The sequence below is a fragment of the Rhincodon typus genome, chromosome 27, assembly GCF_021869965.1.
Source record: "Rhincodon typus isolate 14 chromosome 27, sRhiTyp1.1, whole genome shotgun sequence".
Classification (NCBI taxonomy): Eukaryota; Metazoa; Chordata; class Chondrichthyes; order Orectolobiformes; family Rhincodontidae; genus Rhincodon; species Rhincodon typus.
Window position 1 is genome coordinate 20,659,159 of NC_063358.1, and position 21,753 is coordinate 20,680,911.

Consider the following 21,753-nt stretch of genomic DNA (forward strand, 5'->3'; position numbering starts at 1 on the left):
CATTAAATGGAAATCTCCCACTAAGCAGTCACTCAACCTGGATCGGAACAGTGCACAAGGGAATGTGGAAAAAGCCGGAGATCATACGAGGTAACGATACTTGCTGGAAGAGGGGGTGCAGGCACAATGGGCCGAATGGCCTCCTTCTGCACCATAACAAATGTAATTTTGTGACTCAACCTGGTCTCCTCCTTGTAGATGGGCTTGCATTTTGAGCAGCGAATACACTATTTTAATTTGAAAGCAGCCTTGGAGAGGAAACATTTGCCAGAATGGTTCCAGAAATGAGGGATTTTAGTAAAGTTAGATTGGAGAAACTGGGACTATTCTTCTTGGAGTAGAGGAGGTTAAGTGGGGGAATATGATAAATATGTATATGACTGTAACAGACTTATTGTTTCATAATCTGATGGTACAAGGATCGGGGATATAGATTTAGGATGTTGGGCAAGTGATGTAGATGATGGTGTGAAGAAGCTTTTTTTAAAAAAATGGGAATGATGATTACCTGAATGTTGCATTCTGAGAGTAGCGTTAGCAGAAATTATTAATGAATTTATTAAATAAGTTGGATAGGTATAGACAGAAATAGGTTTGCAAAGGATACAGCAGGGGGAATGGAGTTTACTGGATTGTTCTTCAGAACCAGCAGGACTTAATGAACTGAATATTCTCCTGTGCCCATGTAATAAACTGCTGTTTCATCTGAAAATAATATTTGGTGTATTGGGTGATGGGAAGGCAAAAGGTGAAAGTGCAAATGTTGCATTTCTTGTGCTTGCATGGCAAGGTGCTGCAGGAAGGTGAGTGGTTTATTAAGTGTGTCAGAAAGGAACAGTCCCTTAGCCATGCTTAGGGGGCAGAGTGGAGGAGACTAATTGTTTAATGATGGCATCTCTGTGGATACAATTGAACTGTGAGGCTCGTGGGGTGGAAAGGGAGAACAAAGGAAACCCAGTCATAAATCCTGAAAAAGGGAGCAAATTTGCAGAAGACGGAATAGATACAGCTAAGGACCTTGTCAACTGAGAGGTAAGGGAATTTTCAGTCGAGGATAAAGGAAAACATATTGGAAATGCTTATATGGGAGGTGGCATTATCAGAACAGGTAACAGAGGCAGACATTGGGAGAAATAGCCTCTACAGGGAGCAGGGTGGGAAAAAGTCTGGCCAAGGAAGCAGTAGGAGTCATCAAACTTTATAATGAATATTGATCAACAGCTTATCCCAAGAAATGGAGCCTGAAGAGTTGAGGGATGAGGAACAAGTCAGAAACTGACATTTCAAGGCAAGGGAAAATGTGGAAATGGGAAGGAAATTTGACATTTGAAAGAAAAAATCCCTTCTCTCCAAAGAGTAGCAGTTAATGGTACACTTATAGCACTAACTGTAGACATTCTTCCTGTCATGAGCAAAGATAACAATTGTGAGGAGGCACAGTACCAATGATTGATGGAATAATGAGTGCACAAATAAAACCTAAAAACTGTGTGCAATTATATATCATTCTTGTCCTGATCATTTTACAGCATTTTTTGGCACCATGGTGGAACAAATTCCTAGTATATTCTTGAGAGAATAAAAACAAAAGTGAAATAGTAATCTCAAATTTCACTTCACATAATGCTGTTAATAATTTGGCTAAATTAGGCATTCTTGCAGTAAATATAAATAAAATTTACTAGCCTAATAGGTCCTATTTGTAATAAACTGAGAATTATGGGTTTGAGTAATGCTAGGGACAAGAAACATAGCTAAAAATAAAGACTGAGGAGGCAGAGTGGAGGAGATCATTTGTTTAATGACGGCATTTCTGTGGATACAGTTGAACTCTGAGGTTGGTGGGGTGGAAGGTGAGGACAAAGGAAACCCAATCATAAATCCTGGAAAGGATAGGGATGTGGGATTGGGGCCTGGGTAGTGGGAAGAGGTGGGAGCAAATTTGCAGAAGATGGAATAGATACAGCAAAAAGTGAAATAATGTTGGGAAAAAAACTTGCATTCATTCAGCAAAACTGATTACACTTCAGATCTTAAAATGTTTGCATTTGGTAAAATTACCATACATTGACATGGTATGGAGCCAAACTGCAGATACATACAATAAAAAATATTAGATGAGCAGTTTACCAACGGTGCTTTCTCGGGAGGAATGCCCAGGATGTAGATACACTCTGAAAAGTACCAAGCAATCTTCCAAGACCGCTATAACAACTATTGCAACAACTTATTCAAAGGATACAAGCTCCCAAGAAGTTTTGAACAGAAGGTTGCTACTTTCAGATTTGAAGGCAACCATATGTTCGACCAAGTCAACTTAAGGACTACATTGACCACAACACCACAAAATCCTGTCACGGCAACCTCTGCAAGACATGTCAGATCATCAACATGAACACCACCCACCACATACACAGCAGATATTTATGTGACTCAACCAATGTTGTCCCTTGCATACGCTACAGGCAAGGATGCCCTGAAGCACAGTATTTTGGTGAAACCATGCAGACGCTATGACAACCAATGAATGGACACTGTGCAACAATCACCAGACAGAAATGTTCCCTTCCAGTCAGGAACACCTCAGCAATCAAGGGCATTCAGCCTCCCATCTTCAGGTAAGCGTACTCCAAGGTGGACTTTGATATACACAACAACACAGAATCGCCAAGCAGTGACTGTTAGCCAAGTTTTGTACCCACAAAGATGGCCTCAACCGTGATCTTGGGTTCGTGTCACATTACAGGTGACCCCACCATACTGTTCCGTATCTGTAAAATCTTCCTTACTGTCCTGTTTTGACAGCATCAACTTGATAAATTGTTATGATCTCTCTCCCTTAATTAGTTTGTAGTTTTGAATTTGGCATGCAATTCCAGTCATTTAGCTCGTCTCCAGCACCACCTTATTTTTAATTTTTGCAATTATCTCTCTACCTAAATTAAACAGACTTTAGGTTATCCCCTTGCTTGTTATTGAGCTGTTGACACTTTACTCACCGTCTAACACTCTTGGTCACCTGCAGGGACTTCTCACCTGACACTCCACTCACACCCATTATATGATCTTTTGATCTCTCTACCTGTACATCCGGAGTCTGTGTGCTCTGCTGTCTCACTGCACCTGAAGTAGGGGGTGCTGTCCAAAAGCTTGCGTGATTTCAAATAAACCTGTTAGACTATAACCTAGTATCATGTGACTTCTCACTTTGAACACCCCAGTCCAACACCGGCACCTCCACAACCTGTTCCTTCACTGTCAAGGAGTCAAAATCCTGGAACTCACTTTGTAACAGTACAATGGGAATCCTTAGACCCCAAGGTTTTTAGTAATTCAAGGAGTTCTGCAGTGCAATTATGAATGGGCAATTAATACAGGCCTGACTAGCAACATCCTATTTCCATAAATGAATAAGTAAAAACTATCATCCATAAAGTACCATTTGTGGAAGAGTTCCAAACATCTACCATCCTTTATGTATAGAAATGCTCCTAACATCTCTCACGAACAATCTGGCCCTAATTTTCAGACAATGCTCCCTACTTCTAGAATCCCCCAACCAGTGGAAATAGGTTATCTTTATCTATGCTGTCTTTTACTGTTAATATCTTGAAGACTTTGATCAGATCACACTTTAACCTTCTAAATTCTTTAAAAAAGGCCTAATTTATATAATCTCTCCTCATAACTTGACCCCTAAAGTCCAGATATCATTCTTGAAAACCTATGCTGTACTCCCTCCATGGTGAATATATCATCCCTAAGGTGTGGTGTCGAGATCTGCTCAGTGCTCCAAGCTGGGTCTAACCAGGGTTTTGTATAACTACAACATAACTTCTGCATCCTCGTACTCCAGTCCTTCAAAGGCCAACATTTCGTTACCTTCATTATTTTCAACACCTGACATTTTAAAGATCATGCACCAAAATCCCAAGTCTCTTTATATAACTTCATACTATATAGAAAGTATCATGAGTCATCCGTTTTGGACTGAAAAGCATAACCCCACACTTGCGTATATTGAACTCCATCTGCTACAGTTTTGGTGATTAATTTGGTGTATCAGCATCTCCTTGCAACTTAATGCTATCTACATGGTACACAATGCCACCTAACTTTGAGTCATGTATCCAAATTTGCTGATGACAATCTATGCCATTTACAACTTGGATGAGGCAAATAATTATGGCCCTAATACAAATCCTTGCAGAACACCACTGGTCACATTCTGCCAATTAGAGCACCTACCCATTATCCCTGCTGCCATCTATCACTCAACCATTTGCCCAGCCATATCAGTAATTTTCCCCCAATGCAGTGGTCATCTACCTTAGTTAAGAATTTCTTATGTGGGACTATATCAAATGCCTTCAGGAAGTTCATATAAACAAGATCCATGGACATCTCCCTGTCCACGACCTTAGCCACCTCTTCAAACAATTGAATGAGGTTTGTCTGGCATGATTTATTCATTCATTCATGGGATAAGGGCATTGCTGGCTAAGTCAGCATTTATTGCCCACCCTAATTGTCCAGAAGGCAATTAAGAGTCAGTCACATGACTTTTCATTAATCTATCTTGGTTATCCTTGATTTAACTGAAATTTTTCAACATGTACAATCATCCCATCCTTGATTAGACTCCCAACAATTTCCCCACCACAGATGTTAGGCTAACTGGTCTGTAATTCCCTGGTTTGCTTTTTAAAGATGGGTGAAAGAGGGACAACATCTGAATCTAGGAAACTCTGAAAGATTATCGTTAGGACATCTACAACATGCTTCCCTTTAAAAGAAACCATCGGTCTTGGGAATTATTCACTCTTCAATTCCATTAATTTCCTCATTACACTGGTCTACTTACATTTTAGTATTTTATCCAGTCCCTGCTCCCAATCCACTAATTACCTTGGACTTCCAGGAAGCTATCTTCCTTTTCACAACCATTTCACAGCACTTATTCACATTTTCCCCACTTTCAGTCCCTAGTGGGCCAACATTGCTACTAATCACCGGATTTCCTACCTAACTACAAAATTTCTTATTGCTTTTGATGACACGGGTAAGTTTTCTTTCATAATTCCTTTTATTAACTCTTAGAAGCCGCTTTGCTGGTCTTTGTATCTTGCCTATTCAGTAGGGTCTGCATTGTTTATTTTTTTGAATTTTTCTAAGCCTCTTTTGTTTTATGCTGTTCCTTATCTCTTTAGCCGTCCATGTGTGTTTTTCTGTGAAACAGAAATTTTCCTTCTCTGTGGTAGGAATCTAAATGAATACAGCAAAGTTAGTGCTGTATCAAGTTTCCAATGGTGTAAAAGCTTTAGCAATATTCGGTAGGTCCACAATACTTAATTCGAAAGCTTAAAATATCCAGTCAGATGTATTGTGTGTAATCATGTGACACAGTAAATCCTCTCCCATGTTTTACATGGAAATCCCGTACATTTTAACTTTGAAGTGATTTCTCCTCTTAGTGCTTGTGAAGTGTTATATTCTGAGATACACCAATTTATCTCCAAATTATTAAAAGTTTATAAAGAAAAATATAAGGAATGTGTACAAGAAAAATGTTGAGTCAATAAATGTAAGTGAAATGCAAATGATAAGCGTGAATTTACTCATGATGCAAATTTTTAATGAACAAAACACAGCATAATCTATCTGCAAGAAAAACGTTTATTCCTTGTAAACCCCACAGAAAGAGAATGCAGCCAAGACCAGTTATATAAAGAAAAGTGCCAAAGTGGCAACAAGGGGAATCGGAGGTGTTATTAATTTCAACACAAAAAAAGTCAGTGACAATACTCCATGTTCTGCACAATGCTCAAATAATCCATGAGACAATTTTTTGCAACAATTTTATGATGACAATTACAGAAGGTGATTCAAAAATCCAAAATGACAGCCAAAACCATACAGATTTGGCAGAAGCCAATATCCTGTAAAAAAATGAAGTAAACTTTGCAATTTTTGCTGGTTGCAACAGAGTTATGTCTTTAAGAACCTGATTCAGCATTTAAACAGGGTCTTTATTTTGAACAGAGGGACTACATCAGTCAAACACAAAAACTTTAGAAAAGTAAAACTGGGAATAGCTAATCCACTTAGGATCTACTGCAAGCACACAAAGTGTTCGTATTACAGCCCAGGACTCAAATATTGAACCTTGAGAGCAATGGAGCGAGAAGTTTGGATCACAATATTCACTGCATACTTTTGAAGACTTTAGAATATTTTAAAATGCTGCAACGTTGCTACTAAATTACCATGTGTATAAAAGGCAACATCTGCAAAGATGGACAAAATCCCCAAGGTTACAAAGGTAGCTCTTGACCAGAGGACACAAATTTATTTGGATGTGTTACAATTTTACTTGAACCACAATTATAGGTGTAGGTGTGGCTAATATTGTTTGAGGTCTTTTTCAACTAGATTGGGATAGTACCACAAAATAATCAATACTCTAAATATTGCAGAATAAAATCTTAAAACAAATGCTTTTGTCAATGTAAATGTATTTCATTGTAACTTATCAAGCCAATCATTTTATATAGGCAGCTGAACAGTTATTTCCAATGTACATACTTATGAATTTGAAATTTCAAGACAGCTTGTTAGATTAAAATGTCAGGCATTGTGGAGTGGTCTTCTCTGTAGCACTAAATGTTATATGTTTACAGGGAGAGATGTTTAGAAGGCATGGACTAATGAAGGTCACAGTATTGTATCCTTTTGATAAGTATGAATCAGAATTTGAATCAAGATTAGAGCTTTTCTGACCATAGATTTCCCAGCCTATTGCTAGCCCTGAATTATTACATTCCTGTCAATTACTATATAGCTAACTAGGAGCAATGTTGCAATTCAGTGTGTAAACCTCTCCACATTTTTATTCTGGTGCAGAATGAATCGGTTTTAGACATTTGCAAACAAGCAAAAATTCCACTGGACAGAATAAAAAAAGCTCTATAGTTTGGATTGCCCACCCCCCAAAAAAATCAGTGATTTGGAGGAAAAAGTAAGTTCAAATATTATACATCTTGTATCATTATGGCACTCAAAACATTCAGTCAGGAAGAAATCATGAAATTTGGAAATAATCAGCTCAATTTTTGCTTCTTACACAAGTTTGTGAGAAAAAATATGCATTTCTGGAAGCAATTTCAGATTGTATCCATTTTTAGAAAATAAATGTCCTCCATATAATTACAAACTAAAGTGCGTGAATTTTTTTAACAAAGAAGTTCTGATGCGTTGCATATAGGGATTTAAACAAAATTTTAACAAGAGGTTGAGATCTGCCAAATTCTCACTTGTTTTCAAAATTAGTTTCATTAAATTGCATACTGGATGGGACATGGACTGGGGAAAAACAGGTGTTTGAGTTTGTCATGCCCTTCTGGAAGCATATTTTGTTGGACAGTCAAAGGGATCAAGAGTCAACCATCAATCATACTCAATTTTGGTGCACAAAAAATAAAAGGTTTTATATTAGCGGACTGGGCAAAATGCAAAATGCAAGATGCATTAGTGAACAGTTTCGCGTTGCCCAAACCCTTGATCTTATACATACAACTAGCCAAGATGAATTGCTCACTTTAAGCACCTTTTACATACCATCAAATGGCTGTAACCATTTCAAAATTTAAAAAAAAAATTGTGCAATTTGGTAACGCGTTTCTCCGAACACTTTTTAAAAATCTTTCTTGGCACAACAAAATTGGATTATAATTTTCAGCTAATAGGATGTATTTAAACAAAATCAGATTATGTCCTAGCACGGCAGAAAAATACTGAAACAAAGCATTCACCGGCAAATCTACAACCTGTACTATATCCTTTGCACAAAGTCAGGTTCCCCTTTCCTTATTGCACTCAGAACAATCACATTCTAGTATACTGTTAAAGGTAATGACAATGTAATTGCTTCATGGAAAATAAAAAAAAAGTTACTGTTTTGCTCTCGAGGACTTGCACTATATGTCTGCACTGGGTCTGGATATATGCACTAGAAATTACTTTCAGGATAAAATTTACATTTCAAGTAATCTGTAATCCAAGTTCTACAGGGTATAACAAATATCCAACAAAAAACAGACCATTCTGAAAGTGAAGACTGATCTTTAAACAAAGATTTAAATAATGCCTGTCTTTAACCATGATAAAGAATGATCACTTATACCATTAATTTTGAGTGGATCTAGTACAGTCCAATTTGCAGTCAGAGCTAATGTATTTGAATAGAATGAAAATGTGTTCAATTAAAAACACTGCTCAACAGAAGTGAAAATGAAAAGTATTCAACTCTGTTGCTGACCTGTGCAAAAAAACAAAAACAAGTCATGTAATACTTCTTGTTTAAAATTAGGCAGCACTGACAAGCATACAAAAAAAATGTGTCAATAACTCAGTCATATAAAGCATAACACTTATTCATGTGTATCAAGTTGTCTTCTCTAGAGATATACTTAAAGGTCTGATTTGAACCGTGAATATTGCAAAGAATGAATGCATTACTGAAGAAGATGTGGTTTCCTCTGGATACAAATTTTGAAGGCACTGTAATCATTACTTTTTGTTTTGAAAGAGTTCCCAAATATATTTACTCTTAATCACAAGATTTTGTTAAAAGTTGTCATCCATTAAAGCCTAAAACATTGCTTCAAACTTCGTTTGGTCTAAAGGTATAGGGAAGTTATACATGAAACTTTCCAGAATACTTGAAAAATGTTCATTAAATCTGAACATTGTGGTTAATTGAGAATTATCACAGTAGAGTTTTCACTGTAGAACAGAAGTACCCAGGTTTTCAAAATAAGCAATTTTAAGAAGTAATTTGGTAGTAAATTTAACTAACCAGTTACTCTCACACTTACACCTTAATGATTTGTCCATGTAAGAATGAAATGGCACGTCAAATAATTGGTTTCCTCCTCTATAAATATTACTTCAACAGCTAGGTGATACACTGCCATTTGTTTATGCCTTTAACTATTTAACTCTCAAGATTTGATGCAGGTTTAATAAATCACAGTACACCTGGCATACCACAGTATTATATCTTGGAATCCAAAACAGAGTTAGTTATGTGAAATTATCTATTAGCCATTCAAGTTACCCAGCTAAATGATGAAAGAAATTTACCTCTACAAAACGGTATTTATAAAGTTAGATAGATTCTTGATTGACAAGGGGATCAAAGGGTGCAAAGAGTAGATAGGAAAGTGGGATTCAGATTGCAATCAGATCAGCCATGATCTTATTAAATGGCATAAAAGGCTCAAAGGTCTAAATAGCCTACTCCTGTTACTAATTTGTATGTCCATGTGTGTGTATGCATGCACCATTTTACCCAAGTCCTTTTGGAAAATAACACAGTAGTCAACTACACAGCATAACAAAGATGACATTATGCCAGCTCAAATACCCAAACCATTCAACTCACTTTTCATCTTTAGCCATTTCAAGTAACAGTTACTTCTACTCAACTATTGAACATCTCATCATAATTTGTCCAGGAATAGTGACAAATATATCCTATAACAACTATTCATATCTCAATAGCATACTGATTGGCAAGTCATCAACTACAAATTTAATCCCACAGAATAGCGTGCATTTGGACACTTAAGAGTGGAAGGAGGAGACAGGAAGCCATTAAAGTATTAGTATTGCAGATGTGGGAGTCATTAAAGGAGTAATGATGTTCCTCAGAACTTTATTAGGCTGGGCTTTCATTTCTCTCTCTTGGTATGTTTAGCTGCCATTTTGGATATCCTCTAACTGAGGATAGGAACAGCAAGTTAGAATACAACTAGTCCCAAATCACCAACTAAATTAGTCAACAAAAGGTGATTTAGTTTTCTATTTCCATGTCTAACTGGTACTGTACATATTCAAAACACACAAACTGAGAACACACCTTCCCAGTTACAATTTCTCGACATGGATAACTTGAAACTAAAACACTGCTCAATTTCAGGCACATAGTGACAAAGTCACTGTTTAAAAAGTACATGTTTTTTTATAATACTTAACAGCACCAGTTTGGCTTGGAGCTAGAAATGTAGGTTAGTTCTGAAGGTTGCAGGGACTGAGGCAAGTACAGTAAAATAGTTAAATTCACTGACTGATACACATGAACTTGTTGAGCAAATTTATTCAATGCTCTGAACTCCTACACTTGTGGTAGAACAGGTGGCATCGTATTCGACAGATTAAATGGGCCAACAGTGAAAGAGCTAGTCAGCAACAATGATTCAAAATCAATCTAAAATTTATTGCCATGTTTCCAACCCTGTCATTTTGCATGAATGTGGGTTCGCAGATCTGTTTTTTTTTTTAAAAAAAAAAAATCTCCAAGAGGAAACCAAATGAAAAATAAAAGGCAGAAAGAACCAAGGAAAAGTCACAATGCACTGACCAGACTTTCCAAAAAAAAAAACTGCGAAGTTCTGGGAGGTTTTCTAAAAATTTACAGGAAAGGAGAAGCCATCGGGCAGTTCTAGTCGACACCATGATGTCATTTTTTGTATTTTTGTTTTTTTGACTACAACTAGTACGTACAGTCACACGTTACATTGTCATCTTGACTGCAGAACACTCTTGCATGATGTCACCACATCGATAAAGTCTGGGAAAGGATGGGGGAGAAGGAAGGGCAGGAGAAAGAGGCGCACAGTCACTTCTTCATTGGCTGATAAACTGAGGCATTAGGATCAAGTCCTGAAGGGCTAGTCTCCACAAATTTGGAGGAATAATGTGGTGTCACAGGGCTCAGAGTGCTGGTTGCTCCTGTATATGCAATGCTGGGCATTACAGCCATGACCTCAGCAATTTTCTGTTTCAACTCCTTGATCTCCTGATCCTTCTGAATGATTTGCCCTGCAAAAGATAACATATACAATTAAGATCAGAAAATGTTCAGAAGTCCAAAGAATTAAAGTTTATGCACAATAATTTATCAATTCCTTGCATTCCAGTTAAAAGTCTGTTTCAGAATTTAAGTAGAATCAACTACATTATTTTGAAATAAATATAGGTATTTGTCATTTTTAAATTAAATAAAAGCCTATCCCCTTTATTTGTAGAATAAGGGGCAGTTGTGGCGTCACTGGCTATAGAAATCTGGATGCAAACAATGATTATCTTTAGTCACTCTTCACACCAGCACTCTTTCTTATTCTACAATGTTCCATTTTGTTGAACAGAACATTAAGTAGCGAGCAGATACAGTACATCCTTAGTAACAGCTCAAAAGATGGTAATATTCATGGAATAATTTTAGTGAAATTTCTGGGCTTTGATGGAGAAATTTCCATTGTAAGATTACTAAATGGACAACTGTAAGTAAACTATTTGTTGTAAATATTTGATGTATTTATGTGATGGGGGCGGGGGTAGAATGAAATGCAGAGCCAGCTTTCAGGGACAAACAAAAAAAATCAGGAAAAGGGAATGCGAGAGAATCCATGCACTAGTTGAATAAGGTGACGACGTTTAAAGTCTGTGGGAAAGTGTTCAAATAAACACTCAAGTGCATGTAAAAAAAAATAAAACAAACTGGTGGCTCTCCTGCACACAAAATCTTTTCATATATGTCAATACATCCTGGTCTCAAGAACATAAAACAATTGCACAAATAAAACTTTTGAACTCAAACAAACAGCTTACTATTTAACAGGGATGAATGGAGGACAGGCCGAGTAGGAAACAGAAAAGGACGGGGTGGGGAGAAAAGGGCATGCAAGGGAGAGGCGAAGAATGGGGAAAAGAGATTGGGTGGGGGGTGAAGAAAGAAAGTGGTTGAACAATCGTGTTATCAAGGGGAGATTAATAAGAGTTGGGGCAGGAAAGGAAGATGATGGAGCAGGTTAGCAGGGAAGAGGGGAGGGGATGTGGCATGTCCAATATGACTCTTCTTTGGAACTCCAGAAGAATGATACAGGTCTTGACGAGTTAATTTTTTTTCTCTTAAGGCAGCCGAGTTTCTCCAGCATTTTCTGCTTTTATTTAAAATAACAGGCAACTGGATGACGAGACTCCTGCTTACACATCACATCTCTTCAGTCTAAAGTGGTCTCCCAGCTCCTGTTGAGTTCTCCACATATAGAGGAGACTGCATTTTGAGCAAATACACTACTCAAAATTGAAAGTGAAAGCAAATTGTTGTTTCAGCTGAACTGAACGTTTGGGTCCTTGATTACAGGAAGGAAAGAGTTAAAAAAGGCAAGTGTTGTGTCTCCTGTGCTTACACACGAAGGTATTGGGGGAAAGGAAAGGCAGCACAAAGAATGATAGAGGAGTAGATTAGATTAGATTGCTTTAGGGAATAGTCTCTTTAGAATGTTGAATGTGGAGGGAAGGGAAGAAGTGATTGTCGGCTGCTGAAATGAAAGATATACTGAAGGTAGAAGGTGGAGGGATGGAAAGGAAGGCAGAAAGAATGGACCAAGAGGGAAGGAATGAGAGAAGTAGTTTGGGAAAATGTGAAGGTCAAGGTCAAGAACCTGTCAACAACAGTGGAGGGAACCTTCGGATGTCAAAAATGGTAGACAGATTCAATACACTTGTTTGGAAGGGGGCATTGTCAAGCTCCACACTTACTTCGATAGTCAGATGTACCCCTAATCACTGCAGTAACCTTTTGCTTCATTCAGAATTCTTACTTCAGTTATGCTCCTCCCATTGGATTCTTATCCTCTAGACCTTTTCACTGGATACTGCCAGTGTGACATAACCAGTCTCAACTTTTCTACTCCATTCATTTATATTAGTTTACTTTCTTCTCTTGGGTCCACTCTTAACATTGTCATTTAAGCTGTTGTCAAGAACTGCCCACCAGTGCCATCCAACACCCTCTGACTGAAATGCTCAGATGTTAAACAAATTCTCCTTTGATTTCACTTATTTCCAATAAAATGTGTTGCTCAGTGAAACCACGCAAGTCCTAGCTATGCCCATCTTTGTTCCAGTCCTAGGTTTGGTGCCTTCAGTTGCCTCTTTGCCCACATAACAGTGATGATTGCAATTTGACAAATGCTGCTCTTTTCCCAACAGGAAAGTGGCATCAATTTTGATTTCAAATTTTCACTCATTCTCCATCTTTACACGATCCATCTCTGACCCTACCCTTTCTCAGCTTCTCTATATCCATTTCTGGCTATATTCATCAATATTCACAGTAAACCTACTGACTCCCAGTACTACCTCCCAACCAGCTTCCATAAGTGACACTATTATGTTTGCCTAGGTACCCCATTGCACTAAGCCGATGAAGCCACCTTTCATTACCAAGCTTCTGGCATATCTTTTGCTTTACTCAATTGAAGATTCCCCCTCCCTGATTTCCCTGACTGTCGCTGTTTTCTGACCACCATTCTCAGAACCACACTAGGGTTCTCTTGTTCTCACTTGTTGCCTAATTGCCTCCATATTCAATGGATTATTGTCCACTACTCCCATCACCTCAAACATGATGGCAGCACCAAATACCAAATTTTAAAACACATCTTCCTATCTCCTATATTACCATCATATGCAAAGACAGATGTGCTTTTACCTCCTGTCTTCCAATTGTTTCAGAACCTCAAACAATCCGATTGATTATCGTGTGTACCGAAGTACAGTGAAAAGCTTTGTTTATGAGCGGTACAGGCAGATCATAGTAAGCAAAGGATGTACAGATCAAAAAGACTGACAGAGGCATACAGATTACATTGCATAGGGCATATGCTAAAACAAGATTATCGTTAGCAAGATCAGTGTTATTTGATGCTACAGAGTCCATTCAGCAGTCTGATAACAACTGGAAAGAAGCGGTTCCTGAACTTGCTCATGCATGTGTTCAACCTTCTGTATCTTCTGCCTGACAGAAGAGGTTGTCGGGCACAATGGGTCTTTGGTGATGTGGCAGCAAGCCATGTAAATGGAGTCCACGGATGAAAGGCTGGCTTCCGTGATGGTCTGGGCTGTGCATACAACTTTCTGTAGTTTATTACGGTCCTGGGCAGAGCAGCTGCCATACCAGGCAGTTATGCATCCGGACAGTATGCTTTCCGTGGGATCTTATGAACATGCCAAACTTCCTGAGCAGTCTGTGGAAGAAAAGGTGTTGTTCTGCCTCCTCGACTGTCACATCTATGTGGAAAGTCCAAGACAGGTTTGTCAGTTATTGTCATGCCGAGAAACACGATGTTCTTCACTCTCTCAATCTCAGTTCCGTTGATGTACAGGGGTGTGTTCTCTTCCTTTCTTTCTGAAAGAAGTGATCAGTTCTCTAGTTTTGCTAATGTTTAGAGACAGATTGTTTCCACTGCACGACGTCACCAAGCCCTCTAACAATGACGAATCAAACTACAGAAGGGAGATAGATATTTGTCCCACTACAGTAATGTCGTCAGCGAACTTGTAGATGGCATTCGTTTGGAATTTAGCAGCGCAGTTGTGGGTGTTCAGGAAGTATAGTAGGGGGCTGAGGATGCATCCTCTGAGGGGCTCCAGTGTTAAGAGTTAGTGTGGAGGAGGTGCAGTTACCTATCTTCACTGATTGTGGCCTGTGGGTCAGAAAGCTAAGGATCCAGTTGCAGAGGGCGGAGCTGAGACCAGGATCATGGAGTTCTGAGATCAGTCTGGAGGAGGTAATGGCGTTGAAGGTGGAGCTGTAGTCAACAAGCAGGAGTCTGACATAGGTGTCTTTGATGTCCAAGGGATGAGTGCTGGGCTAGGGATATGTCATCTTCTGTGGACCTGTTAAGTCAGTAGGCAAATTGTAGGGGATCAAGTGAAGCAACACGTTTACTTGCGCTTTTGAATTTTACACACTGCATTGTGAATAGCAAATACAGTGCAGATTCAGTGATTGCTTTGTGGAACACTCCACCTAGTCTACAAGTATGACCTGAGTTTTAGGTTGCCTGTCATTTTAATTTTCCGTTCCACATCAAACATTGTCCTCAACTTCCTACACACTTTCAATAAGATTCAAAATAAGCTGGAGGAATCATCTTCAGTCAGGCATATGACAGCCTTCTGGACAGCATTGTTCAATTACTTCAGATAATAACCAATGACCCCACTTTTTCAGATGGTATGTAAATGATTCTACACCACCTTCTGCCTTACATCATCTCCCTTTCGTCATTACATTTCTCCTGCCTTCCACACCAAAAAAAGTTTCTTTTGCTCTTTTCCCGCTCACCTGCGTTTGCTTAAAAGCAGTTGCATCCCTAATTTTTTTTCATTTCTGATGCAAAGTCACTGGCCTGAAACATTCATTGTTTTCCTCTGCACAGATGTTGCCTGATCTGTTAAGTACTTCAGTATTTTCTGTCTTTAATAGCATGAACATACACGTTCTTCAGTGCCTTTCTAGTCAGCCTTCCTAAGTTCAACTCATTAAGCAAGCATGCAAACTACCAGGATGCTGGGTCCACTATGAAAAACATATGCAAACTTTGGTTAATAATACTTAGAATGAAGCCATGCAGCTTTCTGACTGGTTTCTTACCTTGTGCAATTTCCAGCTGCCGTTTAGCATCCCCTAGTGCAGAGAAGAGATCTAGCTTGATCCGGGTCTCAGCACTCAGGCTATTTTCTAAGTGCTGTGTTTTATCTTGCATGGCTGAAAGTGCCGACATCAGTACCTCTGTATCTTTTTCATTCTCTTTATATTTACGCAGTTCCTTCAGAAGTTTAAAAAGAGTACAACTGCTAAGGACATGTAAACCACGCCTCAAACCCAATAAATGCAAAATATGGATGGTAATCTGAGACGGACACTGAAAACGGTAGAGAAAGTCAGCAAGTCAGGCAACATCTGCGGAGGGAGAAACAGAGTTTCTGAACTGGTTCTGAAGAAGTGATATTGTACTCAAAATGTTAACTTGGTTTCTTTCACTCTCTCCGCAGATTCTGCCAGACCCGCTAGGTTTCTCCAGCATTTTTGGAATTTGTTTCAAACCCAATAAGCTTACCACTAGCTCTACATTAATTTTTCACTTACGCATACTGCATATAACACTTCCCGCTTTCTCTGAAACAGGCAGCATATTTACTAGTTATATGAAGCTATTCAGACATATTAGCTGTGTTCTGATATTTTGATCATGTGATCAATTTTACAACTTTAGTCAGTGAATTTTAGCAGATTAATCAGGGATTTTTTTTGGCACAAAGCAGAATATTTTGGAATTCCAGCATCTACAAGAACAAAAAAAAATGTTGGAAATACTTAGCAGCAACATCAAGAAACAGAACTGATCTCTCAAATCAATGACCTTTGATCAACAGCTACCTCTGTTTCTCTCTCCATAGATGCTGCTTAATCTGCTGCATATTTCCAGCATTCTTGTTATTAAGTTTTTTGGCAGGGGTTGAGGGAGATATGAATGAGAAAGTTAATACTATTCTAGCCCATCAGCTACTGTGTTACAGCTACTCTTAAAACCTTGAAGATGATAATTGCAATTTAGACATATACAAATATATAACTTAATTGTCTTTAAATCATGATTAGCTATCTCATGTTGCACTGGATATTACATAAGCCATAAATTTACCTGTACTTTCATCTCTAGTTCACGAATCTGGTCTTCTTTGACTTTCATGTCAATTGTTAACTTCTTGCACTCTGTTTCCAGGTCTCGAATACGACTTCTTAGAGTTTCTGTACATTCCCCTCTTAAAAAAAAGAAAATGGTGTTAAATCCTTCATTTTCTGCACACATGTATGCAAGCCTTTCTGGTTGTTAGGCAGCAAAGGGAGTTAATACCTTAGATCTGGGAGATTATGCCCCAGAACTTGATCATTGGAGCGTGGAACTAATAAATTTATTATATTAGAATTTTAGTGGTGGAAAAAAGTTTTGATTCCTGTATCATCAGGTTAGATGGGAGGGAGAAAATGGAATGCTTACAAGATGTTTAAAGTGTTTTGCTGGTGTTAAGACAGGGCTCATTTATCATTGAGTAAACAATAGAATACCAAGCTACTCAGATTTTCGATATGCCAAGGGTTAAATGCAGATTAAAAAGGTTTCTTCCTATCTGATGGTCCTTGTCACATCCTGGGATAATGACTACCAAGGGTAATTTTGCAAACCAGCCAGCCATTCACAGAGCACACAAGTAAAGATCTGAATCAAAGTTGTTCTTGCCTAATAGGATTCAGATTGAGATTGAGATTAAGGCATTCCTGTAGTTTGAATCAGCCACTATGAAGCATGCAAACATTGAATTATTGCACTCCACTGAAGAGAAATTCCTAACTTCTCCTCATCGCCTTTTGAAGTCAGAGTGCTGCATCACTAGCAAGAATATCATCGTATAGCAGTGGGTTTAGAGTGATGCCTGTTAATGATGTTGTTATCAGGTCTAAATAAAGATTTTGTATCTTTAGTTTGCAGTAATTGATAGGTCTTATGCAAACTTTGCTGTCTGACCTTGTAGCTGCAGCAAGTGCCACAGCACGGGCTGCAGTTGCCTCCTCCAGCTTCTTCCTCTTCTTCTCGTCCACCAACTGTTTTTCAAGGTAGGTCTTTGCCTCTTGCTCTGCTTTGAGTTTCTTCTCTAACTGGCTTATAGTTTGTTTGTCCTTCTGTTTGGCTTGCACAGCAGTATGTAATCTGGAAAGAAATTAAATTTACAAATGAAGAACTTGAACTATAGCCAAACTAAGAACCAGTAAACCCACATGAAAAGACAACAGTTCCAATCAAAGTTTGCTTAGATTTTTCACTGAAAAAGGGAATCAGGGGTTTGTCACCCTACCACTAAAACAGCAAAACAATCATACTTTTTATTAAAAAGTATCAACGGAATTTATTATTTCAGCATCTGGAAGAATGTTACAAATGTGTTCTTAAAAACAATTTTCACAATTTATGCAAACAGGTCATTATTGTTGTCACTCTGGAAATTTGATAGAAATTCAAAACAAGATCTGCCAAAAATTAACCTAGCATAATCCAATTCAAAAGATTTAACCTTCTGTAAAGGTTATTGTATCCTATATCTCCATTTTCAAAATTTTATATTATGAACTGGTCTTCGAGAACTAGACAGCATAATCTCGTAGCCGGGGATTATCTGTTTAAGACAGATGAGGAGAATTGGGCGTCTCAGATGGTAATGAATCTGAGGAATTCTTTAGTACAGAGGGCTGTTGAGACTGAGTCATTAAGTATATTCAAGGCTGGGATAGAAAGAATTCTAATCAGTAAGAGAATCAAGGGTCATGGGGATAAGGCAGGAAAGTGGAGTTGAGGATTATCAAACCAGCTATGATCTCATTAAATGGTTGAGTGGACTAAATGGGCCAAATGGCCTACTTCTGTTCCTAAATTATACAGTCTAACATGCGAATTGGGAGAAGTAGTCCATTTGGCCCTTCAGGTCCTTTCAGTCATTCAACAAGATCTCAGCTAATCTGTTTGCATTCCGAATTCCACATTCCCATCTACCCCCCAACTACCTTTGAATCCCTTACCTAAATTAAAAGCAAAGTACTGCAGACGTTGGAGATCTTAAATGTAAACAAAAAAATGCTAGAGAAAATCAACAGGTCTGGCAGCATCTGTAGAAAGAGAAACAGAGTTAACATTCTGAAACCAATGACTTCTCAGGAGGTTCCGTGCCCAACAAAAATCTAACTTTGCCTTAAAAATACTCAACGTCCCAGCCTCCATTGATGTCCAAAGCAGAGAGTTCCAAAGTCAAACAACACTCAGAAGAAAGGTTTGTCTCATTGGCCCTAAAACAGCAAACACATTTTAAAAGTGCTCCCTAGTTTGGACTCAAGAGGACACATCCATTCTAAATATTTTAAATATATGCATAAAAATTTCACAAAATATTAAATATCTTACTTGTTCTGTAGCAGTTCATTCTCCTGTCGGAGTTGTCCTACTTCTGAACGGATACTACGTTCAGTGCTGGTCAGTGAGTTGATCTGACTGCGCAGCTCCTGTTCACACTGTCTGCTTGACTGCAAGTCTGCCTTCAGCTTCTTGATGTCCTGTTCCAGCCTGAAAAAAGCAAAATCACCAGTGCAAAATCACTAATGCTGCTCACAGGATAGAGGGGGGCATCTAAGTTGAACAAGCTTCCATATGGAGGGCTGATTCTGCTCATTTGAGTTAAAGAAATGACAGTAACAGCCTTTGTGAAAACAGTTGGCTCATAGTTCTGATCAGAGTGTGTGAACATTTTGGATCTCTGCTCCTGCTCTGTAGGAAGTTACACCGGTTGTGTACGTGTACAATACTCCGTAAGCCATGAAACAAAAATAGAATGGGTCCATGAATCCTTTACAAGTCATTTTGTAGCATCTGTTTACACAGATTTCAGAAATTAACTGGCAAAATGGAAAGGATTGGTTGAGATTTTGTCTTGGTTGGTATCAGTCTTTGAATCCAATTGACCATGTAATTAGCAAGGAATACTTAGAAATCCTGGGAGTAAAAAAACTCCTGTATATTCACAACTCAAATACTAAAAATATGCAGCAATTCCAGCACACGCTACAGCAGCTACAAAACAGTGATCAGATATTAAAGGGTCCAAAGAAAGTATACAAAATTTAGTTAGGAGCATAAACACTTCTGAAATGTTTATCTTCATAAAAAAAGTGACACGTCCTCTCATTTGTTATCAGATATTGTGTATTTTGGATTATATGTAATCATCTGTCCATGATGAGCACAAAACTGCCAATGCCTCCCAATTGATTAGCATGAAACTAACCAAAAATATGCTCTCAACATTTTGGCCAAATTTTGTATGCCTGTTTTTAAATATAATTGGCACAATAAATGCAAGGCATATATGGTAAGTAACAAAAACAGACTTTGCTGGAAAAGCTCAGCAGGTCTGGCAGCATCTGTGGAGAAAAAAAAATCAGAGTTAATGTTTTGGGTCTGGTGACCCTTTCTCAGAACTTTTTTCATCACAGATGCTGCCAGACCTGCTGAGCTTTTCCAGCAGCTTTTGTTTTTGTCCCGATTTACAGCATCTGCAATTCTCTCAGTTTTTATACATGGTAAGTACTTGCCTATTAACCATTCCTGAGGACTTTTTTTTGAACAATTCAATTTTCTGGGATTTTCTGTTGAGCTTTAAATATTTGCTCTTTTATTAGAGAAAGTAAATTAGACCATCTATTGCTTCCTTTCAAATCATATCCTTTTACTTTTTCTAAAGAAAGGTGATTCTTTAGTCTTCCAATATGGCACAATATAATTCCAGTCCGGCAACACTCAAAGCTGTGCTTGAACTCAATTGCTCAAATCTGTTTCCTAAAACTTTTAATTGACAGGCCATAATGCATTCATAATCAAATATTAGAGGTGACAAGGCATTTTGCTGGTTCAACATGCCATCCATTTATGCAGAAATGGCTTTAAAAGGAACATGCAGGATTCAAATAACTTTTCTTATACAAATTCATCGCCACCAACAATTCATTTCAATCACTGCAAATACACTACACGTTATTGTCGTTCCGTTTCTTCCTTATTTTGTATTTGGGCATAACTCAGCTCTTATCTGATATTACAAACAAAGCCAATTTAAAAGATTTGGCAACCCACTGCTTTGATTGGTTTTTCTTAACCTTTTAATTTGAAAGCTGAATTTCTACTGCTTTAAAATGGCATCAGACACCAAGGTGAACAAGAGCCATTATGTTCAACCAGCCACCGAGACAACTATTCAAACAGTTTTCTGAGGCCTGCCTGATTTTTTGCTTCTCCTAGACTCATAAGGTGTGCAAAGAGTAATCTCTTAAAATAAAGACTGCACATTGATGTGATATAAAATGTGTTGTTGTATTCTGCTCTTTTTAGATCCACTGCAAGATAAAGTCTCGACTCACAAGCATTTGCCAAAACAATAACAAAATGTTGCAACATCTAAAGTAGAATTATTTGGAGCACATTTCAAGTATTCCTTTTTAAAACCACTAAACCTATTGACACCATGTCAGGTGTGTTTTTTTTATTCCAGCAGATAACTGCAAAAAATTCAGCTACTGGGCTGAAGAGGAACTTGAAGGGTTGAAACTCTCATTTTATAGTCACTGCTTTTTCCACTGGCTGGTTAAGCCACTTCAACACAAAATGGTAATACCAATAGGAGAGTGAAGAGATAATTAGACAGATACACTTTAGAAGGTAGCTCTACACTGCAAGTTAATGCATGAGGAGCACTGGATTTCTCTGGCACATTCAGCAGCCTCTCTCAAAATTACACAATGCTTATTGAAACATAGCTATTATTAGGAGTTTGTTGTGATACGCCCCCAATGACCAGAAAACATATCTTCTGCTTAAGTAGCAAAACCTGTAACTGCATTTAAGGACTTTGTCAGCATTATTCTTATCAAATGTAAATTATCTTCTACACCAGGAAAGCTTTCAGAATGTGCAATTAAGCAAAAGACGTGTGCGTTGCCAACACCAAGATGGCTAGAAAAACAGCCACCACCAGCAGGTGCACAGATGGTACCGGTGGTGATGTCAGAAAAGTGGAGCACTTTAGAAGTGCTTTGACAACACTGGAGGCAGCAGCTTTGTTTGCATTTTCTTTATAGCATTTAACCAGTATGAAGTAATAGGGCCTTAGCAGATTCGGGCTGTTTGAATGGATTTCTTCCATGGATTGGAGTTACTCCTCTCACCTCCAAATGAATAACTCTCCGCTCTGTGTCAGGCTTTGAGGTGATGCAGATCTCTCCGCAGAGACTGGTCATGTCAA

The 21,753-nt window shown here is 38.2% G+C and overlaps 1 protein-coding gene across 1 annotated transcript in view; it reads right to left on the reverse strand.

Annotated features, from left to right (window-relative positions):
• Positions 1 to 5,662: 5,662 nt before the first annotated feature.
• The window catches only part of LOC109911557 (macoilin), a 90,997-nt gene continuing 74,906 nt past the window's right edge, over positions 5,663 to 21,753 (reverse strand). The window contains exons 8-12 of the mRNA XM_020510891.2: positions 18,867 to 19,025; positions 17,442 to 17,624; positions 16,560 to 16,680; positions 15,509 to 15,683; positions 5,663 to 10,884 (exon numbers count right to left, since the gene is read on the reverse strand). Coding sequence (XP_020366480.1) covers positions 10,682 to 10,884; positions 15,509 to 15,683; positions 16,560 to 16,680; positions 17,442 to 17,624; positions 18,867 to 19,025 — 841 coding nt within the window. The 3' untranslated portion in view covers positions 5,663 to 10,681. The remainder of the gene's footprint in view (positions 10,885 to 15,508; positions 15,684 to 16,559; positions 16,681 to 17,441; positions 17,625 to 18,866; positions 19,026 to 21,753) is intronic.